General features: G+C 43.4%; 1 protein-coding gene across 1 annotated transcript; it reads right to left on the reverse strand.

The window, feature by feature from the left end:
- Positions 1 to 792: 792 nt before the first annotated feature.
- LOC117964886 (H-2 class I histocompatibility antigen, Q9 alpha chain-like) lies at positions 793 to 25,525 on the reverse strand. The gene is made up of 8 exons (XM_059008990.1): positions 25,327 to 25,525; positions 23,717 to 23,977; positions 9,291 to 9,566; positions 6,416 to 6,703; positions 6,033 to 6,140; positions 3,723 to 3,752; positions 3,349 to 3,396; positions 793 to 3,136 (listed from the first exon to the last, which is right to left on the reverse strand). The coding sequence occupies exons 1-7, from the start codon at positions 25,382 to 25,384 to the stop codon at positions 3,350 to 3,352; spliced, it is 1,068 nt and encodes a 355-aa protein (XP_058864973.1). The 5' UTR covers positions 25,385 to 25,525; the 3' UTR covers positions 793 to 3,136; position 3,349.
- Between the last annotated feature and the right edge of the window lie 1,458 nt (positions 25,526 to 26,983).

A 26,983-nucleotide genomic window follows, 5' to 3' on the forward strand; every position in this document is an offset into this window, starting at 1 on the left:
AGCAGATCTGTGAATGTGGTGCTGATCAGAGCTGCAGCATTGCCACAGTGACAGTAACTGAGCAGATCTGTGAATGTGGTGCTGATCAGGGCTGCAGCATTGCCAGTGACAGTAACTGAGCAGATCTGTGAATGTGGTGCTGATCAGGGTTGCAGCATTGCCACAGTGACAGTAACTGAGCAGATCTGTGAATGTGGTGCTGATCAGGGCTGCAGCATTGCCACAGTGACAGTAACTGAGCAGATCTGTGAATGTGGTGCTGATCAGGGCTGCAGCATTGCCAGTGACAGTAACTGAGCAGATCTGTGAATGTGGTGCTGATCAGGGCTGCAGCATTGCCAGTGACAGTAACTGAGCAGATCTGTGAACGTGGTGCTGATCAGGGCTGCAGCATTGCCACAGTGACGGTAACTGAGCAGATCTGTGAATGTGGTGCTGATCAGGGCTGCAGCATTGCCACAGTGACAGTAACTGAGCAGATCTGTGAATGTGGTGCTGATCAGGGCTGCAGCATTGCCAGTGACAGTAACTGAGCAGATCTGTGAATGTGGTGCTGATCAGGGCTGCAGCATTGCCACAGTGACAGTAAGTGAGCAGATCTGTGAACGTGGTGCTGATCAGGGCTGCAGCATTGCCACAGTGACAGTAACTGACCAGATCTGTGAATGTGGTGCTGCTTCAGCTTCTCATGCAGCCACTCACAGAAACATGTTTCCTATCAGAGCCGTGCACGGGACAGGCTGCAGCACGGACAGGACATAGTTTAAAATAAAAGAAACACCAAAAGGCAACTGCACTCTCCATAGCTTTATTCAAATCATTTAAGTGCCTCAGATTACAATTTTTCAATGCATTTTAACAGAGGGCTAGCAGGCTCTGTGGAGAGACAGAGCCCCTCAATCCTGACCCTGCACCCCCACCTCCCTCTCATTCAGTCCTGGGCCTCTCTTAAGCACAGACTGACACGGCTGGATTGTGTTCTGTGCTCCACTAGGGGTGGACTAGTTGGGATCATCACACACATGGAGCAGCTGGATTTAACCCCAGGACCCCTGCAGGTGAAAGGCAGGAATGCGAGGCTGAGTGAAAGAGGCTGAGTGAAAGATACCAAAACCTTATCACTAATAAAAAAAAAAGAACCAAGCTTTGAAAATTAAACTTATCCCCTCACAAAAAATCTATGTGTATAATAATATGCACAACTCAAGCATTTCAATGAAAGCGATTTACAGAAATCAGTACATTCAACCACACACGTGTACGACAATCAGATGCAAACCCTACCCCCTATCTCTCCTCTCCTCTCACCCCTCCGTCTCCTCTTCTCATCTCCTCACATCTCCCCTTCTCTCCTCTCCTCCCCTCCCTCCTCTCTCCCTCCTTTCTCTACACCTGCTCACTGCTCTACTCCGACAGCTGCTCCCACACAGAGCTGAGCTGCTGCTCTGCATGTAGTTTTTAGAGGGTCAGTGCTGTTTCACAGCAGTGATGAGCATCTCTCATTGCAATGCAGTGAAGCAGGTTTGCTGCATCAGTGATGTGTAACACGAAGCTGTTGGCTGATGAACATCACAATGTATTGATCACATGAAGGTGCCTCGCCTGTCCCTTTTTGTGTGGCTGTCACTGCTTTTAATGGATGAAGTTTATCACCTTATCTTTTACTATTTCTCTAAATTGTTTTGTTATTTTTATCTATTTTTTTTATCTATGAAGCGATTTGAGGCGAAAGGCGCTATATAAGAAGATGGTTTGAACCCTGCTGAATAACCCGACTCCCTCCTCTGTGTTCAGTCTACTTCAATAATCTATCAAGGAACACTAACCCTGGGGACTAGGGCACTGGGGAACACTAACCCTGGGGACTGGGGTACACTAACCCTGGGGACTGGGACACTGGGGAACACCAACCCTGGGGACTGGGACACTGGGGTACACTAACCCTGGGGACTGGGACACTGGGGAGCACTAACCCAGGGGACTGGGACACTGGGGAACACCAACCCTGGGGACTGGGACACTGGGGAACACTAGCCCTGGGGACTGGGACACTGGGGAACACCAACCCTGGGGACTGGGACACTGGGGAACAGCGAGACACTCTTAAACTATCTACAGTATTATCAAAAGCACATTCTGACTGAGAAAAACATCAACATGGTAAATAAACAAAGCCGGACCAGTAGACAAGGGAACTGCAACATTTCAAACTGAAGTGAAGACACTGACTCACTCGGACTCAGCGTCTGCCTTAAACAGGATACATGCAGCAATGCTAAAAGAGAAGACAGTCAACTCTCATCAATACAAACAAGGGACCAGCAAAACAAATGTGTCTCATCAGTAACTCTGATTACCAGGGGTCTAAAGCCAAATGCATCCTGTGAGTTTGTATTGAAGTTACAGTACTGTGCATTTTATTGACAATATGGTTGTGGGAGCTTTTAAAAAGTATACATAGCAAATGAACTGCAGTTGAAATGTGCATGTCCCAGCTGCTGCGCTCATTCCTCAGGGTGTGTCTCATAGTGATTCCAGATTCAGACTGCAGTATATTACTGATAGTGGTTTTTCAGAATGGTTGAGAAAGTGTTCGCAGGAATGTTGAAATCTGCAGCAACATCTTTCTTTGTCTGGGACAGTGGTGCAATATTTATTGAGTGATTTACAATAAGAGACTGCTAAATCTGTCTGGGACCATGTAGAACATATGTACTATCAGGAAATGTGTTTAATCGCAGTTTGTTTCAATGAGAATTGACTGTACTTTGACAAACATTCAACAAGAACAATTTACTAATGTCTTGACAATGAATTAATAAATTACACTAGTGAGTGTTAGTGTTTCTACAATAGCCCTGCATGGATAGGACAGCTCCTTGTTAAACGGGTCGTCTTGCTGTATCCCATTATAATATCATGCTGTAGAAATGCATGTTCTTGTTCCTCTCATTGTATCATTTGTGTTGTTTGCTGATTCACACAGTTGATTTTGAGGCAGGTTCCTTGTCTACTGGTTTGTACAGTTGCAATGTGTGGAATCAAATCAAACTATAAAGCAGTATTGCGTATGAAGGATTTTAAAAGATGAAATCTCTGCAGAGTCGCTGATTCTCTCTGCAGTGGAGTCACTCTCCTGGAATGAGACAGAAAAGGGGCGTTAACAAAGAGGACCAGTGAGGTCATCAGTGAGGTCATCACAGTCACAATGTAGCTCAGGAACAAAACCACACAACACCACTGATATAACCCTAAACTGTCCTCAATAGTCCCCTTCAATCTCTGCATGTTTACGAGTGATTGTGAATAAGACTGCACAGCCTCTCAGTGTTCAGGACTGAGTCTTACCTCAGGCATGAGGGGCGGTGTCAGACGAAGTGTCAGAGCCTTCATTGGCTGAAATAAACAACAACATGACCAGTGAGACACAGCATGGAGCAGAGACACAGCACTGGAGACTCACTGACACTGGAGACACACAGAGGGACGCTGTGCAGCAGAGACACAGCACTGGAGACTCACTGACACTGGAGACACACAGAGGGACGCTTTGTTTCTAGTTAAACAGTCTTTCACAAGACACACTGTTTGTAGGATCTGAATGGCAGAATTAGAGGAATAAGCAGCCACTACCCCAGGAGCCTCCTATTGACAATTCAATCAAACACATAAGATGCTGTTTAAAATGCACAATGTGGAAAAGCTCTCAATCCAGTACTTACTTCGAGCTGGGGTGTAGTTCTTCTGGGCACCTGAATGAAAACAAAACACAGGATTAGTCACTGAGCTGATTCTCACTGGCTTTATAGTTGTTTTCACACTGCATCAATCCCGTTCACACCAGACACTTAACCCCACTCTGGCTCTGCTGTTTTTCTTGTTGTGTAAACACAGCCGGCCCAGGTGCTGCTCCAGAGGGGGCTCTGCGATGGCTTTGCTCTGTTTTTCTTGTTGTGTAAACGCAGTCGGTCCAGGTGCTGCTCCAGAGGGGGCTCTGCGATGGCTTTGCTCTGTTTTTCTTGTTGTGTAAACGCAGTCGGCCCAGGTGCTGCTCCAGAGGGGGCTCTGCGACGGCTTTGCTCTGTTTTTCTTGTTGTGTAAACACAGCCGGCCCAGGTCCTGCTCCAGAGGGGGCTCTGCGATGGCTTTGCTCTGTTTTTCTTGTTGTGTAAACGCAGCCGGCCCAGGTCCTGCTCCAGAGGGGGCTCTGCGATGGCTTTGCTCTGTTTTTCTTGTTGTGTAAACGCAGCCGGCCCAGGTGCTGCTCCAGAGGGGGCTCTGCGACGGCTTTGCTCTGTTTTTCTTGTCGTGTAAACACAGCCGGCCCAGGTCCTGCTCCAGAGGGGGCTCTGCGATGGCTTTGCTCTGTTTTTCTTGTTGTGTAAACGCAGCTGGCCCAGGTCCTGCTCCAGAGGGGGCTCTGCGACGGCTTTGCTCTGTTTTTCTTGTTGTGTAAACGCAGCCGGTCCAGGTCCTGCTCCAGAGGGGGCTCTGCGACGGCTTTCCTCTGTTTTTTGCTCTGCTGTGAACGCAGCCGACCCTGAGTCGGATCACGTTTGCCACGTACACTCGTGGGCAACGCCCCCATTGTCAGCGTCACACAGACACAGACAACAGGAAGCTGGGATTGTTACTCAGACAACAGAACCAAAAAATATCTGTGACAGAACGCTGAGAGAGACAGAGACAGAGATCCCAAAATACAAACAGACTTTTATATCTGTGCTATAATGTGAAAAGACATTTAATAATTCATTTAGGGTAAATGTGAAACAAGCCTAGTTGCCACTAAACTTCATTGTCAGAAATATAATTTCACACATATCTACAAATCTACAACCGTAACCTGTGACATATTTTGATACTTATTATGAGGAAATGTTGGGTTTAGTGGGAACCTCGATCTATAACAAATCATTCCAGTAAAGCCTGTAAGAAATGAGAGGTTTCCTTCACAGGGTGAATACAGTCCTCTTTTTAAAGTAACGTGCTTGTAGACCTGCACACTGACCAGCTTGTTTATATGCATCACAGCACTAACAATCATACAATCTGAACAGTGAAGCCACAAGCTTGTGGAGGTTTATTCAATTTAAATGAATGGCTTTATCATTGTAAGTGCCGTGATGTGAAAGGGTTACCAGACACCCCGGGAAAGCTAGGATTGGACCCGCTTTCAGCCTTCATGGTTTATATCTGCAATAAACACACAATGTTTCATTTTTAAATAGTTTTTGTTACATACTGTTATTTTAACACCTTCAGAGTTGCTATGTGTCAGTGAATTGAAGAAAAAAAAAAAAAAAAAAAAAACATCCCAGTTTTTCAATCTAGAAACCCTGGATGTGAATATATGTATGAGCATGAGCATTAGCTGCAAAAACAATTTTAAACAAAGGACTGTATTCATCCCGAGAAGGAAATCTTGTGATTCATGAAGGGCTTTGTTTTTTAATTGTATCATCGATACTCTGTGATGCGCTGTTAGGATCTGGTGAATAAACTTGAGCTCTCGGGAGAACGACACAAGTGAAAGCCGCAGATGTTTCTGTTTAGCTGTTTAAATGAATGAGTTTCAGTTTTGTTGAATAAAAAAAAAAATACGTCATTTCATGGGTAAGAAAATAAATGTGAGTTATTGTTACATATCAGAAGAGCTGTGAGACTCGTGTATATGTAGCCTGAACAATAACACCTGTTACTCTAAATGTCCTATACGCATGTTTTCAATGCTTCGCTCCATTTCTGATGGCAACATTAAATCTTATTTATCACGGAACGACCACCTTGACGTAGAAACACACAAGTGACACAAACTCATCTGCCTCTGTGTTTTGGGAGAGGAAATGTCTTCACGCAAGGAGTCATCAGACATGCATTACAGTTCAGGGGCTATGCACGCACAGACCAGCTCAGGTCGCCTGTGCTGAAGTGTAAACATGTGGCTCAAATGATAGAATCTTCTAATTTGATCAACTGATCAGCTGAAAGCACTGCACTTTACTGCCTCTCTCTCTACCCCTCTCACTCACCTCCTTGTCTCTTCTTCCAGATCACCACTCCAATGATCACTGTAGCCAGAGCCAGTACACCCACTATGACTCCAACAATGATCCCAATAGGAGGGCCGCTCTCAGGCACTGCAAACACAGAGCAGGGTTTGTGGGAGTTCATTTACTGCAGTCAGTCAGCCAGGCAAATCAACACAGGAACAACTTCACTGAATTGAATTACAACAGATACTTGATTTCTTGATTTAGCGCAATAACAGTTCAACTAGATTCAGCCTCCATCCACACACAGTCCAGCTCCCTCTGAAATCACTCCATCTCTCATTCCTCCCTCCTTCCCCCTCCTTCTTGCTCCCTCTCAACAGAGTCTTATCATTCCATCTCTTTCCAACTCTCTCTCTTACCCCAGATGTAGTTCTGTCTATCAGTGAAGCTGGCGTGGTCCACCTGGCAGGAGTAGCTGTGTTTCCCCTGCTCCTCAGGGCTCACTGTCAGGATCTTTCTCAGCTGGTAGGTCCCATCCTGGTTGGGCAGCACCTCCCCACTCTGCACCCCCTCCTCCAGATGATCCCGTCCGTCTCTGACCCAGGTCACCTCCACAGCGCGGGGGAAGAACCCTGTCACATGACACAGGACCTCCGTGTCTGCAGATCCACGAGCTTTCATCTGGTGCAGAGTCACTGCAGGAGGAACTGCAGGGAGAGAGTGTCTATATCAGGGAGAGCAGAGTCACTGCAGACAGAGAGTGTCTATATCAGAGAGAGAGTGTCTATATCAGAGAGAGGGTGTCTATATCAGGGAGAGAGTGTCTATATCAGAGAGAGAGTCTATATCAGGGAGAGTGTCTATATCAGGGAGAGCAGAGTCACTGCAGAGAGAGAGTGTCTATATCAGGTAGAGAGTGTCTATATCAGGGAGAGAGTGTCTATCAGGGAGAGAGTGTCTATATCAGAGAGAGAGTGTCTATATCAGGGAGAGAGTGTCTATATCAGAGAGAGGGTGTCTATATCAGAGAGAGGGTGTCTATATCAGAGAGAGGGTGTCTATATCAGAGAGAGAGTGTCTATATCAGGGAGAGAGTCTATATCAGGTAGAGAGTGTCTATATCAGGGAGAGAGTGTCTATCAGGGAGAGAGTGTCTATATCAGAGAGAGAGTGTCTATATCAGGGAGAGAGTGTCTATATCAGAGAGAGAGTGTCTATATCAGTGAGAGGGTGTCTATATCAGAGAGAGGGTGTCTATATCAGAGAGAGGGTGTCTATATCAGAGAGAGGGTGTCTATATCAGAGAGAGAGTGTCTATATCAGGGAGAGAGTCTATATCAGGGAGAGAGTGTCTATATCAGGGAGAGAGTGTCTATCAGGGAGAGAGTGTCTATATCAGGGAGTGAGTGTCTATATCAGAGAGAGAGTGTCTATATCAGGGAGAGAGTGTCTATATCAGGGAGAGAGTGTCTATATCAGAGAGAGAGTGTCTATCAGAGAGAGAGTGTGGCTAGTGGCTCTTCCCTCTATGCTGCTGTACAGAAGATGCTCCCTGCACTGCAGTACAATCAGACAGCACTGGGGGCTCTCTCCTCTATGCTGCAGTACAATCAGACAGCACTGGGGGCTCTCTCCTCTATGCTGTTGTACAATCAGACAGCACTGGGGGCTCTCTCCTCTATGCTGCAGTACAATCAGACAGCACTGGGGGCTCTCTCCTCTATGCTGCAGTACAATCAGACAGCACTGGGGGCTCTCTCCTCTATGCTGGAGTACAATCAGACAGCACTGGGGACTCTCTCCTCTATGCTGTTGTACAATCAGACAGCACTGGGGGCTCTCTCCTCTATGCTGCAGTACAATCAGACAGCACTGGGGGCTCTCTCCTCTATGCTGCAGTACAATCAGACAGCACTGGGGTCTCTCTCCTCTATGCTGCAGTACAATCAGACAGCACTGGGGACTCTCTCCTCTATGCTGTTGTACAATCAGACAGCACTGGGGACTCTCTCCTCTATGCTGCAGTACAATCAGACAGCACGAGGGGCTCTCTCCTCTATGCTGCAGTACAATCAGACAGCACTGGGGGCTCTCTCCTCTATGCTGCAGTACAATCAGACAGCACTGGGGACTCTCTCCTCTATGCTGCAGTACAATCAGACAGCACTGGGGGCTCTCTCCTCTATGCTGCAGTACAATCAGACAGCACTGGGGGCTCTCTCCTCTATGCTGTTGTACAATCAGACAGCACTGGGGGCTCTCTCCTCTATGCTGCTGTACAGAAGCCGCTCCCTGCTCTGCTGCACCTTCAGCACACAACACAGCAACCATGTCAGGACAGCAATTACAAACTCAATGCACTTTGATAAAATCATCTTTGTGTGTTCTAAGATATGGTGTTAAATACAGTATCATGAGCACTTTATCACTGGACTGACCCCTCATTCACAACAGCTGTATGACGGGCCCCACTTTCTAAACTTTTCAGGTATGACTGTTGTCAGTGATTTATTTACAGGAATGATGTTTAGGAGGCTGTGTGGTCCAGTGGTTAAAGAAAAGGGCTTGTAACCAGGAGGTCCCCGGTTCAAATCCCACCTCAGCCACTGACTAATTGTGTGATTCTGAGCAAGTCACTTAACCTCCTTGTGCTCCGTCTTTCGGGTGAGACGTAGTTGTAAGTGACTCTGCAGCTGATGCATAGTTCACACACCCTAGTCTCTGTAAGTCGCCTTGGATAAAGGCGTCTGCTTAATAAGCAAATAATAATAATAATAATAATAATAATAATAATAATAATAATAATAATGATTGTTCTAAGTGATTGCTCAGATTGATGTTTCTGGGGTACTCTTGTGAAGGAGTTGCAATAACTCAAGAGTTTATCCTGTTGTAAACCTTGAAATAAGAAATATGTATAATTTCTGTCCCCGAGTGTGTGTGTGTGTGTGTGCGTCAGTGTGTGTATGTGTGTCAGTGTGTGTGTGTTCCTCTCAGCCTCGTCTCAACAGCAGTGCGCGCTGCAGCAGTGTGTGTGTGTGTGTGTGTGAGTGTGTGTGTGTGTGTGTGTGTGTGTGTTCCTCTCAGCCTCGTCTCAACAGCAGTGCACGCTGCAGCAGTGTGTGTGTGTGTGTGTGTATGAGTGTGTGTGTGTGTTCCTCTCAGCCTCGTCTCAACCGCAGTGCACGCTGCAGCAGTGTGTGCGTGTGTGTGTGTGTGTGTGTCAGTGTGTGTGTGTTCCTCTCAGCCTCGTCTCAACAGCAGTGCACGCTGCAGCAGTGTGTGTGTCTGTACCTCTCCTCTCCAGAGTCTCCCTCCCGTACTGGACGTACTTCTGCAGCCACTCGATACACTCTGTCTCCAGATAGGCCTTCCACTGCTGATTCCCGGCTGTGTCAGGGTCCCACTTCACTTTCGTGGTGAAGCCACGCTGGTTGGCAGCAGTCCAGGTCAGAGTGTCCTTATCGAAGATGAGGTAATCCTCCCCATCGTACCCCTCCTGAACAAACCCCCGCTTGGTCCCGTCCTCATCCAGCTCACAGCCGTACATGGTCTGGGAAATGTGAACTCCTGGAGAAGACAAACACACACATGAGTGAGGGAGCCAGTGAATGGCTTCCCTAAGCGTGTTACCTGCGGGGGCGCGTCCCCTAACAGCTCCAGGCACGCGCTCAGCCTGTAGACCTGTCCCGTGCACATGAATTCCGCAGCAGATATGAAAAAAAAAAAAACATTTTCATTCTCAGCCTTGTCTAGCTTAAAATAAACATATCGTTAAACGCTGCAAGAAATAACAGGCTTTTCAATATAACAAGAAAACCACCTGGTTTATCTTTCATGCTAAACGAATAGCTTTCCTCTAGTTTCCAGACCTGCGCCTAGGACATGCCCCGGCCACTGTGTTTAACAAGCAGGTCAGCACTGTCTTTGTGTTGTTAACTTTATTAAGCAAGCAGGCAGTCTTCTCCAGACACAGGACTGTCAGTCTGCAGGGTAGAGACTCACAACCCAGTCTTCTCCAGACACAGGACTGTCAGTCTGCAGGGTAGAGACTCACAACCCAGTCTTCTAGAGACACAGGACTGTCAGTCTGCAGGGTAGAGACTCACAACCCAGTCTTCTAGAGACACAGGACTGTCAGTCTGCAGGGTAGAGACTCACAACCCAGTCTTCTAGAGACACAGGACTGTCAGTCTGCAGGGTAGAGACTCACAACCCAGTCTTCTAGAGACACAGGACTGTCAGTCTGCAGGGTAGAGACTCACAACCCAGTCTTCTACACACACAGGGCTGTCAGTCTGCAGGGTAGAGACTCACAACCCAGTCTTCTACACACACAGGGCTGTCAGTCTACATTTATATTAGAGGAGAAACCTCAAAATGGAGTGAGGTAACCAATGGTGTACCACAGGGATCAGTATTATGAGGAGTGTCAAACACTGTTGCAGCAGCAAAAGGTCATTCAAAATGATCTAGACAGCATTCAGAACTGGGCAGACACATGGCAAATGACATTTAATAGAGAAAATTGTAAGGTACTGCACGCAGACAATAAAAATGTGCATTAAAAATATCATATGGGAGATACTGAAATTGAAGAAGGAATCTATGAAAAAGACCTAGGAGTTTATGTTGACTCAGAAATGTCTTCATCTAGACAATGTGGGGAAGCTATAAAAGGCCAACAAGATGCTCGGATATATTGTGAGAAGTGTTGAATTTAAATCAAGGGAAGTAATGTTAAAACTCTACAATGCATTAGTAAGACCTCACCTAGAATATTGTGTTCAGTTCTGGTCACCTCGTTACAAAAAGGATATTGCTGCTCTAGAAAGAGTGCAAAGAAGAGCAACCAGAATTATCCCGGGTTTAAAAGGCATGTCATATGCAGACAGGCTAAAAGAACTGAATCTATTCAGTCTTGAACAAAGAAGACTACGCGGTGATCTGATAGTTTAAACTATTTGATTTCTATCCGTTAACCGTTTAACTGTATTTACACCGTCACACTAAATAGCCTTTCAATAAATACACTTTCCACATATGTTTAGTCTTTGTCATGCGTTGACATTTGTTTACCAAACATAAAAAGAGGCAGCTTAAGAGCACAAATCCTCTATCATGATTGTATCACATAGACGATAGTATCTGTCACAGTCTCGATCCAATACAGGAGGACACTAGGTTTCACATAAAACACCATTAAAAAAAAAAAAATATATATATATATATATATATATATATATACGTTGCCATCCCATAAACTTAGCGTAGCAATCAACAATTCATTTTTCAAGATTACTATGAATTAATGCTATCAATTTTAAAAGCAAGCACGTAAGACGAGATTTGTTTTTGTTGCTTGAAATGACCACAGATAAACTGCAACTTTAACAAACTGTGCCCACGACTACTGATCTAAAACATCTTAGTTTAAAAAATAATAATTTAAACCACTGTACTCAAAGATGAATGAAAATGTCATCTGTTATCACAGAGCAATAGTTCTCAAACTTCGTTGCACTGTGACCGCCTAGTTCTAGCAAAAAAAATGACTACGCAATATTTTTTACAGCCAACAGTAAAAAATACAAATGATCGTACCACAAAGACAGCTCCTTTATCCAGCTTTTGATTTTACAAGTAAGAGAAAAGACAAATATACCTTGGAGTGATGTGTTAAGAATATTTAACCGATCAAAAAGTATCTGCCAGGAAACCATGCAAAGCAAGCCATTTAGCAGAAACTTTTCTTTTTTTTTTTACTGTTGTCGGCTGCAGTGCCACTCTATTCCCCTTCATTACTCCTGTTTCAACACTTTTCTTCAGATGTTTGATATTTATAAAGCAACTTTTTGAACTCCCTTCACAACAAAAATCACAGAGACTGCAGAAGTGCATCCCGCTGACATGGCAAGCTGGTTGCTAGGTAACCAGTTCTGAAAGTTCACACGAAGGCAGGTAGGGTGTGGGACTCATTAGGAGTACAATTGGTTAAAAAGTGGTAATAATAATAATAATAATAATAATAATAATAATTTTAGGTCTACCTAAAACGCGATTTCGCAGAAATCGTGAAATTGAGGGGTCACTGCGAAATTCACCTCTTTTAGGGGCCAATGCATACCGGACAAGTACAGAAAGATAAAATGAAACCTTGTTTTAAATGAAATACTGCACAACGCAACCGACGCAAATGGATCTTTCTTCTGTAGACAGGCTTTTTTTTTATTCCTTCCCCATCCTGTGTGCATTTACAAAAAAATACTCCAAAAGCAGTTAACGTTCTTGTTTAATGTTCAAATGACAATTACATTTTAATCAGCTTTTCTGTGACCTGTACTGTACAGTAGAGGTTGGGACAAAGTCAGTGCTGCATTGTTTTGATTCAGGTTGCTAAAATCTAATTTTCAGCATTAGACGTAAAATACCAAAAAATGGACGACAAAGCTAAATAAGCACAGTGTATTTCGTCTGAGGATCGTGTCGAGACATTCCCCAAAGAAACTGTACAAGCAGATGGAGGGAATTGTTTTGCACATCTTGTAATGTGAGTTAAAGAAAATACGATCGATCGCTAGCTTCAGAATCACACATTAAACAAAAGGCTGCTACAGAGGCTGCTGAACAGAACGGAAAACAAACAGCAGCTTTCAGAAAACAAACTGGAAAGTCAGCGCAGACAAAAAGTATTCCTGTCGGTTGTAGCCAAGATAAATCAGTACTACAGGTACGATCAGCACAGCCACCTCACGTCAAACAACCTGCTGCTTACTTTTTAAACGCAGTTAGAATTTTACATCCAAATAGGCACGTTTTTTGTTTTAATTTGGTACTAATAAAATAAATTATTAGATGGTACAAATAACATGACAACGAATGTGCTTCATATATTGCCTTTATTTTGGGACTTTTTTGGGACTGTTTTTTGGGAGTTTTGGGACTGTTTCTAATCAATTTCCACATCTGTATAAGTCGGCAAAACTTTGCCTTACACTTTCAACCAACTCAGTGGATGCAGGCGTGCAGTATCAATAGTGCTCTGAAATACTGTCTACTTTGGTTTTTATTTAATAGTTAAACAAGTCCGCAAAATCCTAATTTTATTCCACAACCTACCTGTGAAAAATATGTAAATTTACCGTGATTTAAGTAGAACCCTGTGACAGAAATACAATGCTTCTTGGTTGTAAATGTCTCTCCCAACCTGTGAGGGTGCTAAGCAGTGAGAACAGAGTTCTTTGGATGGGCTGGTCTGACAGTTCTTTCCCAGGGTCGGGAAGTCGGCCAGTCTGGATGAAGGCGAGACTCCGTTGCAAGAACGCATTGACCCGGAAGGGAAACTACGTGGCAGCCACAGATTGGAGAGGCGGTTGCACTCGTTTACCAAGGAGTCATGTGTGCCAGCATAAAAGGGGGCGGAGAATCTCAATCTGTTCCTTCGTTTGGTTTAAATCTTTAAACTGTAAGGACCCGTGAGAGACCCAGTGATAAAAGTACCGTGAGTGTTTTGTTTGTTTGTCTATAATTGTTTGTTTGTTATTATTAGACGGCTCTCACGTTCCGGATCTGTCGCCAAGGGTCAGCACAAAACCCGGAACAGCACTTCACCACTGTCACGAAATAAAGTGTATCACCCACCACGAGCACTACAGCACGCACCCAGGACTGATGACCGTGTTTTGTACATTGTGGGGGAGACACGTGTGTTTATTATTTGGGACTGTAACCTGTTTATTTACTTCCAGTGCATTACACATTGTTGTGTATTGCCTGGAGTTATTGTTTGGTCACCAGACCAGGATTATAATCAATAAAATCTGTTTCCAACTGGATTAAAATTCTCTGTTTGTTTATTGCGCACTGCATCACTCCTGCACCTGTACACAATCAGCCACAACTGATAATACATTAACGTACCTGCTTTTTAAACTAAAATGTTTTTATTTTTATTTCGCATGTATTCGACACATAACTTTGTTTTGACGGCTCCATATTTAAACTTTTTGTATTTTGACGCCAGCCTCTGTGCTCCGCGTACGAACACCAGAAATCAACAGCTTGAGACTCGTTTGATAGATGAGGTTTCAGTCGACTAATCATGCCTAACCCGACGTCATGTGTTGCCAAATTTAAAAAAAAGTGACAGGCAGAGGAGTTGCAGAGTTCAGAGGCAGTGTGTAAAGAGTACATGTTTTGTTGGATATTTACTTTTAAAACACAAAATGCCAGACATATTTAATCAGTTTGTATTATATGTTAACTGTTATGCAAAAACGGTATGCATTTATTTATCGGTTAACTGCTTAACCTATTACATCCCTACTATATACAACCTGTCGCTACAAGGAGGAGAGAGAGAAAGAGGTGTAGCTTCAAAGCCCCTCTCTCCTCACTGTGTTATCACAGTATCATCAGAGGGTCTGTCCAGCTGAGGCTCTGAAACTGACCACATTTCAACTGTTCCAGATCCTTCCAGAGTTCTAGAATAGAACACACACACACACACACACACACACACACACACACACACACACACACACACACACACACACACATCCAGCAGTGTTCTAGAGCTCTACAGTAGAACACTAGCTTCTGAGACAAGACCAGCCTGCCTCTATCTGCCTGCCTGCCTGTGCCAGTGAGCTGCAGGTTTCACAGCAGTCTTTGTTTCAATCCCTCATTCATCTATCAATCCATTAGTGCTGCAGCAGCTACTCAAAGAATTCGATACCCGATTAGAACAAACATGTGCAATGAAATGTTATGAGTCGAGTATTCGATTGTGTTTCAGGATGGAGGAGGCTGAACGCAGCAAAACCAGAAATAAACCCTCAACGCGTGGGATTACTGTACAAATCCCTTCAGCGAGAGGGAGCGTCTCAAAATAAACAACGCGCGGGATTACTGTACAAATCCCTTCAGCGAGGGAGCGTCTCAAAATAAACAACGCGCGGGATTACTGTACAAATCCCTTCAGCGAGGGAGCGTCTCAAAATAAACAACGCGTGGGATTACTGTACAAATCCCTTCAGCGAGGGAGCGTCTCAAAATAAACAACGCGCGGGATTACTGTACAAATCCCTTCAGCGAGGGAGCGTCTCAAAATAAACAACGCGTGGGATTACTGTACAAATCCCTTCAGCGAGGGAGCGTCTCAAAATAAACAACGCGTGGGATTACTGTACAAATCCCTTCAGCGAGGGAGCGTCTCAAAATAAACAACGCGTGGGATTACTGTACAAATCCCTTCAGCGAGGGAGCGTCTCAAAATAAACAACGCGTGGGATTACTGTACAAATCCCTTCAGCGAGGGAGCGTCTCAAAATAAACAACGCGTGGGATTACTGTACAAATCCCTTCAGCGAGGGAGCGTCTCAAAATAAACAACGCGTGGGATTACTGTACAAATCCCTTCAGCGAGGGAGCGTCTCAAAATAAACAACGCGTGGGATTACTGTACAAATCCCTTCAGCGAGGGAGCGTCTCAAAATAAACAACGCGTGGGATTACTGTACAAATCCCTTCAGCGAGGGAGCGTCTCAAAATAAACAACGCGTGGGATTACTGTACAAATCCCTTCAGCGAGGGAGCGTCTCAAAATAAACAACGCGTGGGATTACTGTACAAATCCCTTCAGCGAGGGAGCGTCTCAAAATAAACAACGCGTGGGATTACTGTACAAATCCCTTCAGCGAGGGAGCGTCTCAAAATAAACAACGCGTGGGATTACTGTACAAATCCCTTCAGCGAGGGAGCGTCTCAAAATAAACAACGCGTGGGATTACTGTACAAATCCCTTCAGCGAGGGAGCGTCTCAAAATAAACAACGCGTGGGATTACTGTACAAATCCCTTCAGCGAGGGAGCGTCTCAAAATAAACAACGCGTGGGATTACTGTACAAATCCCTTCAGCGAGGGAGCGTCTCAAAATAAACAACGCGTGGGATTACCGTACAAATCCCTTCAGCGAGGGAGCGTCTCAAAATAAACAACGCGTGGGATTACTGTACAAATCCCTTCAGCGAGAGAGCGTCTCAAAATAAACAACTTGCGGGATTACTGTACAAATCCCTTCAGCGAGGGAGCGTCTCAAAATAAACAACGCGTGGGATTACTGTACAAATCCCTTCAGCGAGGGAGCGTCTCAAAATAAACAACGCGTGGGATTACCGTACAAATCCCTTCAGCGAGGGAGCGTCTCAAAATAAACAACGTGTGGGATTAGCAGTAATTATGTGAAGAATGTATTGTTTTATCAGCAGTCTTCTGCTTTAAATATGAACTGGATAATAACGATGAGAGGAGACTGTATTCACTGTAGCTGCGGTTACTTGGGATTTTGAAAACATTACATGTAAGTTAATGCCACATTATATAAAAGTTGATGTCTGCAATCAGTCAGCATGTGCCTTTCTGAGGCTTTCTACGCAGGCGCGAATCTTACAACTTTAAGGCAAGGTTCAATGGATTTTTTTGAGAAATGAAAACAGGTATTGCATTGCAGACAGTAATCTGTTTAAATCTGTTGTCATCTTATTTATCAAAGTGTATTGCAGACAGTATTTTTTTGTTTAAAAAGGTGACATTTATCGTAATGTCTTTTTACGTTTAATTTGTATTATAAATATATTTTATCTTCAGGAAATTGCTCGCTGTGTTTTAGTTTTTTTTAACAAATATTTTAAAAACATTATTTTGTCTTATAATTAATGTCTATGGATAGTTAAAATCAGGACTTGCCTAATGTGTATTTCCTGTCAGAAATGTCGTTCATGGACATGTCATATACTGTGGGGTAATCAAATCAGAGTTTAATAAGTGTTCATGTAGGCTCACTAACAGAGCTATATTATTTTCACAGTAAATTGCTGGGTGACGTTGAACCTTTTCAATAAATTGTGTGGTAAAGAGATTACAAACACTTTCCTTCATGTATCTGTACAAAGAAAACCTGATATAACTAGATGGTAACTTTACCAGTACAGTTGTGAGGCTTGCTTTATTGGGAAAGTGGTCAAAGCAGCTGATTTGTGTCAAAGTCACGTTGTTTACTGATTGTCTCGTGTTAGAATGCGCTAGGATCTGAAATTTCTCAGAGTTCTATGACAGTTAATTCAACAGCGGGAAGCAGCCTCCTGAAAGAAGCTGATGCTGTTACTAAAACAGCTGGACCTCTTGAATGGTGAAAGTTATTCCTGTTTTGATTTCATATTTGAATAGCAGAGAAGTAGAGGAAGATGTCATACCCTCTAACTTTTTGTCTAGCTTGTTGGGAAAATGGTCAAAAATTTCAGTTGTTTATAAAAAGTTAAGAGAAAATTGAGTTGATGCGGTTACTAAAACAGCTGTACCTCTTGAATGGTAAAAGTTATTTCTGTTTTGATTTCAGATTTGAATAGCAGAGAAGTAGAGGAAGATTCCATACGCTCTAACTTTTTGTCTTACTTGTTGGGAAAGTGGTCAAAATAGCTGATTTGTGTCAAAAGTTACATCGTTTACAGTAAAGAGAATGATGGAAGTTTTTAAACAGTGGGGAGCTTTAGAATGTTGAAAAAAGTCCCATTAACCCTTTGCGGTCCATTGTCAGACCTGGTCCCACATTGCAATTATTCCTATCAGGTCCATTGTCAGACCCTGTCCGACATCATTATAGCAACACAAAAAACGGGTTTCTAGTCGTTTTTTCTCCAGAAAAAGCCGAGAAAACCATTCAATTGCCGAGTGGGAGCGACAAGAGCAGAGACAAGTCGGGGGTGGGGGTGGGGGGGGGAGCGTATCTCATGAATAGTCATACATGGCCCTGGTATCAGATAACGGGGCGGTCATAAGTAAACATAAGCTGGCTGATCAGTGCATCAGCGCACAGAGAACACGGACATTTGCAGAGCTTTTTTGAGATGTTATAGTAATAAAATAATGACTTGGATCGCATTATTGAGGAGTTTGGTGATAAAACGAGTGATCCGGAGATGATTGATCGGTATGTACGACTATTATTATTATTATTTATTTCTTACATATGTGAAAGCTATAGCGAACGAAAGGGTGGGGCGGGGCTGGAGATGCCTAGTGTGTGCTTTGTTGATATGCAGGGCCATTTAAACCTGTTTGACTGTGGGAAAAAAATACTTTTAAACAGCGCGTCTAAAATTAACTGCGCGTGTGAAAATAAATTGGACCTGACGCGCCTGACACGCACTTAATAAATGGACTGCAAAGGGTTAAAGTGAATGAAGATGGACAAAAAAAGGACAAAAAGCTTAATAGTTTAAAAAGTATAAAAGATATCAAAAAGTTGTATACAAGCACACTATTCCAGACCGGTCTACAGCCTGTTCTGAATTAAAGCTCACAGACACGATGCACTGACACAGCGCACAGATCTCAATAACAGTCTGTTCTGAATTAAAGCTCACAGACACGATGCACTGACACAGCGCACAGATCTCAATAACAGTCTGTTCTGAATTAAAGCTCACAGACACGATGCACTGACACAGTGCACAGATCTCAATAACAGTCTGTTCTGAATTAAAGCTCACAGACACGATGCACTGACACAGCGCACAGATCTCAATAACAGTCTGTTCTGAATTAAAGCTCACAGACACGATGCACTGACACAGCGCACAGATCTCAATAACAGCCTGTTCTGAATTAAAGCTCACAGACACGATGCACTGACACAGCGCACAGATCTCAATAACAGTCTGTTCTGAATTAAAGCTCACAGACACGATGCACTGACACAGCGCACAGATCTCAATAACAGCCTGTTCTGAATTAAAGCTCACAGACACGATGCACTGACACAGCGCACAGATCTCAATAACAGCCTGTTCTGAATTAAAGCTCACAGACACGATGCACTGACACAGCGCACAGATCTCAATAACAGTCTGTTCTGAATTAAAGCTCAGACACGATGCACTGACACAGCGCACAGATCTCAATAACAGTCTGTTCTGAATTAAAGCTCACAGACACAATGGCGATGGCTTAACCTTGCCTTTAAGTTGTTAGACTCGCGCATGCGTAGAAAGCCTCAAAAAGGCAAATGCTAACTTATTTCCTGTGACCCCGTGATGAAATGTTCCCAATTCTGTCTGAACTCATTGAAAAGAGCGAGGAGCTGAAGTTTCCATTACCACACGGGACACTGAGCAGCATTTAAAAAGACTTAGTGAGGAGAGAGAGAGGAGAGGTGAGGAGAGGGAGGAGGGATGAAGAGAGAGAGAGAGGAGGGATGAAGAGAGAGAGAGAGGAGGGATGAAGAGAGAGAGAGAGGGATGAAGAGAGAGAGAGAGGAGGGATGAAGAGAGAGAGAGAGGAGGGATGAAGAGAGAGAGAGAGGAGGGATGAAGAGGAGGGGTGAGGAAAGAGAGAGGAGGGATGAGGAGAGGAGGGATGAGGAGAGAGGAGGGATAAGGAGAGTAAGGAGGGGTGAGAAGAGAGAGAGGGAGGAGGGGTGAGGAGAGAGAGGGATGAAGAGAGAGAGGAGGGATGAGGAGAGGAGGGGTGAGGAGAGAGAGGAGGGATGAGGAGAGAGGAGGCATGAGGAGAGAGAGGAGGGATGAAGAGAGAGAGAGGAGGGATGAAGAGAGAGAGGAGGGATGAGGAAAGAGAGAGGAGGGATGAGGAGAGGAGGGATGAGGAGAGAGGAGGGATAAGGAGAGTAAGGAGGGGTGAGAAGAGAGAGAGGAGGGGTGAGGAGAGAGGGATGAAGAGAGAGAGGAGGGATGAGGAGAGGAGGGGTGAGGAGAGAGATGAGGAGAGAGAGGAGGGATGAGGAGAGAGAGGAGGGATGAAGAATGAGAGAGAGAGGAGGGGTGAGGAGAGAGAGGGAGGAGGGGTGAGGAGAGAGAGAGAGGAGGGGTGAGGAGAGAGAGAGGAGGGATGAGGAGAGAGAGAGAGGAGGGATGAGGAGAGAGAAAGGAGGCATGAGGAGAGAGAGGAGGGATGAAGAGAGAGAGGAGGGATGAGGAGAGAGAGAGAGGAGGGGTGAGGAGAGAGGGAGGAGGGGTGAGGAGAGAGAGAGGAGGGATGAGGAGAGAGAGAGGAGGGGTGAGGAGAGAGAGGGAGGAGGGGTGAGGAGAGAGAGGGGTGAGGAAAGAGGAGTGAGGAGAGAGAGAGGAGGGGTGAGGAGAGAGAGAGGAGGGGTGAGGAGAGAGAGGGAGGAGGGGTGAGGAGAGGGAGGAGGGATGAGGAGAGGAGGGGTGGGGAGAGGAGAGATGGAGAGAGGGAGGAGGGGTGAGGAGAGGAGGGGTGTGGAGAGGGAGGGATGGAGAGGGAGGAGGGGTGTGGGGAGAGGAGGGATGGAGAGGGAGGTGTGAGGAGAGGGAGGGATGGAGAGGGAGGAGGGGTGTGGGGAGAGGAGGGATGGAGAGGGAGGGGTGAGGAGAGGGAGGGATGGAGAGGGAGGAGGGGTGTGGGGAGAGGAGGGATGGAGAGGGAGGTGTGAGGAGAGGGAGGGATGGAGAGGGAGGAGGGGTGTGGGGAGTAGGGTTGAACGATAATGATTTTTTCAGTTATTGATTATCGGCTGAATAAATAAAATATGTAAAATTTCTTGGAATTGATCAAATTTAAAGCTGTATATATACTTGAGCAACATGGAATCTGTATTTATAGTACCTGTGTCTGTAGTTTCAAATAAAGAAACAGAGAAAAGTTCAGGCAAATATTAAACGTTTGCCAGAAGGTTTTTTCTTCTATTTTTTTGCATTGAGAATAGCATTTACATTTAATGTACGTTAAGCTTTAATTATTAATAGGACACTTTTCTACAGTAATTCAGAGAGCTACATAGTTTTATTTCACAAGTACCAAATATTGTGATGTCATGTCAGAAAACCAGCCCTGCTTTGCCACTGCAAAATTTAGGATCAAAATGAAACCAAGACATAAAGTTAAAAGCAAGCACACTGTTTCAAAATCAGTAAGTACACTCAACTTACACGTCTGATTGAGTCAGTCAGTCAGTGCTTGTGATGCAATGAAGAGAACATTAGGAGCTTCTACAATCTACAGCACTAGTTTATTAAGGCCAGTGCTTAATTAGCGCCGGGGCTTGACGGGGCGCAGCCCTGATACCTTTAGGCAGGTGCATGCTGTCTGAGGAGTTAGCATTTTCAGTCAAGCATACAGATGTGTGCGCTAAAGACAGAGACAGTCCGATGCCAGGGACCTTCTTGTAGCGTTTCTGGTAGCAGTTAAGTGACGTGGAAGCGACGGTGTGGCTCTGCGTCTGTAAGAGGAGACGCGTCTCTCAACACAGGCAAAGACTAGCGAGCACGGACGGTGCACGGATCTGCAGCTGGAGAATACATCCAGAGGCCAAAAAAATAAACGTGAAGCCTCTGAAATACCTGTCATATTTCTCTCTTTGTTTCTGTCCTGCGGTTGCTTTTGTATCACTACAGTACCCTTTCAAATCCACGTGTCATGATTTGAATGTGTGGTTTTTAAGAACGGTGTTACTGTCACTGCTTGCACCCTGCCACCTCTCTGTACAGATTAAGCACTGATTAAGGCTAACGATGTTTTTTTATAAAAATGCTGATGAAAAATGAGCCAAATTCCAGCCATGAAACACACTTCCATTTAAGATGTCATATATATTACAAAATCAAAGTAAACAAAGAGAAAACACACGCACATCCAAAGTCTTTCAAGGTGCAGGGTAGAAAGATTTGAAAGTTAAACACACATAGTCTCCTCACATTTATATATAACATGCTCCAAAGTGTTTAGATTTTTTATTATACCCAAGATCAACGTTTCGATTTGCAAGAGATCTTCATCAAACCTGGTATGCAACTGCTTTGCAATAGCAATACGAGTCTCACTGACACTGCTGGGTCATATTAAACCTGCATACTGAGGGGGGCGGGGGAGCTCCTGGGAAGTGACGCGTTTCTGAACTTCGCAGAGTCTTCTAGGAATTGAATTGTAGTTCGGCGCGGTGATGTCATAGCGCTGTTACGGGCAGTCGCTGTAATGTCCCTCGCGGTGATGTCATAGCGGTCTTGGATTCGCGGTGATGTCTTGATCCGCTATTAAACGTTACCTCAAGCTCAATGAACTAATAAAACAACAGGAATCTGTATCACTTTTGTTTAAGAAAATCTATATTTTATTGGCGTTCTGGTCCTTTCAGATTTAGGACTACAGCACTGGTTCAGGGCTTTCTGCAGCTGCCACCGCCATTGGCTTCAAACGTTCACCTCACTCAGTGAGGCTTCCCATCATGCAGTGCCAACCCTAACCCTTACTCAGTGAGGCTTCCCATCATGCAGTGTTCCAGATCATTTTTTTCTGTCAGCAGTAATCACTCCCAGAATTTTGTCAGCAGGAGTAATTTTAAAATTCCCACAAACTGCAGCAGTACAGTTTTGTGATAATAAAATAAGTCAGGGTTTCCCCTGGCTTTTATATTTGTGTAGTCTTTTGTAGACTAATCCTTTGAATGAACTTTAGTCTCTACTGGTACAGAATCCTCAAGGGGCTTTACACCGTTTTTATTCTGTACCTTAAATTACTAGAAACAGATCTATCGCACTCTGTTGTGTAGCATACTAATCATGCATCATAACAACATGTATTAAGTTTGTTTATTTTGCAATTTTGTAGTGGCTTTGCAATATAAAACATTGCACTAACAGAAAATGTTTATTTTTTGGTCTTCTTTTTTTTCTTTCTTTGAATTGACGTGATACTGTACTTGGAATAAAGTCAGTCTGGTGTGAACATAGCTAGTTCTTGTCTCTTTTATATAATACAGTATAATACAGTAAATTTGGATTTTAGCACCGTTTGAATAATTAGACTGCATAACATTTCTGTAACAATGCAATTAATGCTCGCCCTCTAATCATAACAGACCATTATCATACCGCCAATGCTATTATTTTTTCATATTGCTTCACTGTTTTTATACATTTATTTATATATAGGGCTTAATTTAGTAATTCATTTCATTTAATTTAGTTATTTTTCTGTCAAACAACTTAATGGGCTTTTAAACAGGCCAAGCCTTCATTTTTCACATACAAGCAGAACGTAGAAACGAGATCGCAACATGTTAATAAGTGACTAATCTTTATTAAAGCTAGAATGAAAAATAAACTGTTTTATGCTGGACACACTATTACAATTGTTATGAGTACCCGTATTTACATTATTAAAGTCAGATTTACGATTTAAAAGCCCATTTAGTTGTTTCACGGTAACAAAAAAAAGTAAATTAAATCAATTTTACTATTAACGCATTTCTCAGCTGTGATTGAGAGACAGGATCAATTGCATTTAAGGACAGTAGAAAAGCCGAGGTAAAACACTGACAATCAGAAGACCTACTTATAGACATAGATGCGGTAATTTATAGAAAGCTAGTTATTTTAAAATAAGTAATAGCACTACCTCAGTGTTTTTATTTTAACGTTTAAATTATACATTTTTGAAAGTTTAAAACTTTAATAAATGAAACGGAATCTAGCACCTCTAGTTTAAAATGTATGAAACTTCAAAATAACATTCACTTAATTGTATTTGGAGATTTGTTTGCTTCATTAACTGGTAATAACAGCAGCTTATTGAAATTGTGAGCCTCATTTCTGAACTGTGTGGAAATACAGAGCTGAAAGAGATGTATGAGAGTTGCAAATGATTTAATATCTTGTGAGTGAGCAGTGTGTGTGTGTCTCTGTACTCACCTCCAGTCTGGTTAAAGCGCTTTGGCAGGTTTATCAGATCCACTTTGAAAGTCTGCTCTGTACCGACAGCTCTCTGAGTCTCTCCCTCCCAGTACTCCGGCCCCTCAGATCTCTCCATCCAGTCCTGTGTGGGTCTCATCTTCTTGGTGACACTGTCGTAGTGCACATGCTGCACATCGTCCACCAGCCCCACTATAGTGAACTCAGGGAGCCCCGTCCCCTCTGAGACCCCCGTGAAGAAATACCGCAGGGAGTGGGTTCCTGGGACAGGGAAGGACACACTGGTTAGTCTAACTGACACAAGCAGCTCTCTGTGTCTCCGGAGGGATACCTGGATAACAAGTACAACTTTGAGGCGCTGGCGCTGGGTTAGGGTTGGGTTACGGTCAGGGTCAGGACAGGTTGATGTCACAGAGGTGCAGAGCTGTGGAAGTGAAAGGTTGGAGTTGCTGGACGAATGCCCTCCAATCATCTGATGCCCCGAGGACAGTTTCTAGTAGGGCTGCAATGAAGGGTACATTTTGATCTTCGAAAGTTCGGATCATATGATCGACGGAAGGTTTGAACCTTCAATGGTACTCAATTTACTGATGACGACACCACAGTTTCTTTACCAGATGTTTTTTTCCAGATTTAATTGTGAATAATAAAGATGTATTTCAGATTTATTTGTCAGTAAATGTTGACTCACCAATTGTAAAAAAAAAAAAAAAAATTGAGACTGAAGCATTTTTTCCAGATTTAATTGTCATATTGATTTAAAATGTTCAATTCGTTATACGTGATTTCAATATAAATTCAATCTGAAATTACGAATTTAAAAACGTTTTTGTTAACATGTATGTATTAAGCTAAATCTGGAAAAAAAACATTTTTGGTAAATCTAGACCAAATTACGTGATTTATGTTAAATCCAGCAGAGACGCGGGCTCTGGTGCCATCTAGCGGACACTCTAGTAATAGCCTTTCAAGATAAACTAAACTAAATAGAAGTCCCGAAGAGTGAAAGAAACTAAATCAATGTTACGAGACTGACTTGTAGACACTGAGAAACACTTCTAGTCGAAAGATCTCTCATTAAACTGATTACGTTTCTCTTAGTATTTCTAAATGTAGCAGTACCTTATAGTCATGGATAAAGACACGGAAAGGCGCTTATAAAATAAAAACGCATTCTAAACAATCCAGTCACATGACTGTTCGTGCATTCTAAATGATATCAGCAATGACGTACTTACAATTCGACACGATCGATTGGTTTTCAGAAGTGATTAAAGTCAACAGAACAAACAATCGTGTAATCTTTTCCTCCATACTAGTACAATATGACAGTAAAATGACACCGATCCCACACTGTCCAGTCAATTCATTACACGAATAATAAACTACTGGTTACATATATTTTTTACCTTTCATTTTTAACGTATTTTTAATGAAATTAACTAAGTCTATTTTAAATGAAAAAACAAAGCAAACTTCTTCACTGTACGTTTTATTTTAATTATTATAAGCAATTGAAATGAGACAAAGTACCAAGTGTTCCCTGTGAAGGCATTATTATTATTATTATTATTATTATTATTATTATTAATATAGGATTGTAAACTCACCTGCAGCAGACGCCGCATGAACGCAGCACAGGATCGCCAGCACAACCGCCCTCAACATCTCCACACTCTCCACAAATCAAAATAATGAAGAATAAACTCGATTTCCGAGGCTAATAACTAGACTCCTGAACAATCTGTTAGCGAGCTCTCTATAATGACCAACCTCAGCTCACACACACCGAGACGCACTGAACAGTTCTGCACAGTCCTGTCTCATTATAAGAAGGTTCTCTCACTCGGAATATTGTGATTGGCCGCCCTGGCGGCTCTCAGCCAATAGGACGCGCAGCATCACCAGTCTCCGGGTAGAATAGAGTTTCACAGGTTGCGTCTCTGAAACTGAAAGGATCTGTTTGGAAAACACGCTGGATCCGCGCGGTTATTAATAGCACTGGATCACAGATTACCTCATAAAACACACACACACACTTTATCTCGAATAGTTAGTTTCTGTTGTTTTAAACACATTTTAGAATTGTGATTTTCCTTGCGGTTTACTGGATGTTGAAAGTATTATTTTGATGACATTTTTTAAGATGTAATAAAAGTAGTCACATTGGAGACTGTGCTTACATTGTATATAAACATGCGCATTATTATGTAAGACCGGGTAATCTCAGTTGAAATGTTTAAATACTGTATCATTGTGACACTCTCTAACCCCCTATTCATCAACCATGTCGCATCAGGTTCAGTTTATATTCAGATGGATTTGCTCGGTTTCGGTTTTCTACGCGCTGCCATTGTTTCGTTTGTTTAAAGTCGCTGGCAGCGTCTGCGCCTCCCTCTTCTGAACCGTGCGGACTGTCCCTAGAATATGAAGAGAAATCCCCAATAATATAAATAGAAATCATCTATAATATGAATAGAAACCCTCTATAATATGAATATAAATCCCCTATGATATGAATCGTCTTCAAGCGTACCTCTTAATATCGCTTCCATCATTCTGCATGTTATGGAAGTTACACTAATTTCTTCTCAGCGCTGCATGTCTCTGATATCGGCTCGTGTGATGGTGTTTTATTATTATTATTAATGTCATGTTATAAAGTGTATGACTGTATTGTCTCTGCTGATCCTAGCGTGCCATTCTGACTGCGTATCCCTGGGGTTTCTAACCCTTTATATCATCACAGCTGCAGCTTCCACTGCGTTCACAGAAAACTTTCACTCTGCACTTTCATGTGTCTTATTGACTCCTATTGATAGTTCCACGATGTCAATAAAATATGTAGCAGTCAAACTACACACAGCAGCACATGGATGAGTCTAGTATATAAACAGGGGTGCACTGACATTAATACATAATAAAGACGTGTAAACTGACACTGTGCTCTAGTGCTGTGAAGGTGTATCTGTGGAATGTACACAACCTGTAACTAGCTAATCTTCCTGGTAACTAGTGATGCTGATGCCCAGTCCTGCGTGCTGATTGGTTACAGTCAATCCCATCGCCTGGGTGCTGTGTGTGGATGCTCTCCTCTCCTCTCCTCTGTCTATTGCTCTCTCAGGTGCTGCAGTTTCAGTTTGAAGCTTGAAGCTGCTCCTGTGTGAGTCAGCGGGGATGCAAACAGAGCAGAGCAGCGCTTTACAAAACTCACTGCAATGAACTGAAACACAAAACAAAACTTACACTGCAAAAAACAACCTGGAG

Source organism: Acipenser ruthenus, chromosome 38, assembly GCF_902713425.1.
Source record: "Acipenser ruthenus chromosome 38, fAciRut3.2 maternal haplotype, whole genome shotgun sequence".
NCBI lineage: Eukaryota > Metazoa > Chordata > Actinopteri > Acipenseriformes > Acipenseridae > Acipenser > Acipenser ruthenus.

What these genes read in the sequence shown, in the direction of transcription:
- LOC117964886 (XM_059008990.1), bottom strand. Translation starts at nt 25,384, where the DNA reads ATGTTGAGGGCGGTTGTGCTGGCGATCCTGTGCTGCGTTCATGCGGCG. An exon ending in GCGCTTTAACCAGACTGGAG is followed by an intron (nt 9,567 to 23,716) that starts GTGAGTACAGAG and finishes TGTCTTCTCCAG; the next exon opens with GAGTTCACATTTCCCAGACC. An exon ending in CTGGAAGAAGAGACAAGGAG is followed by an intron (nt 3,753 to 6,032) that starts GTGAGTGAGAGG and finishes GTTTTCATTCAG; the next exon opens with GTGCCCAGAAGAACTACACC.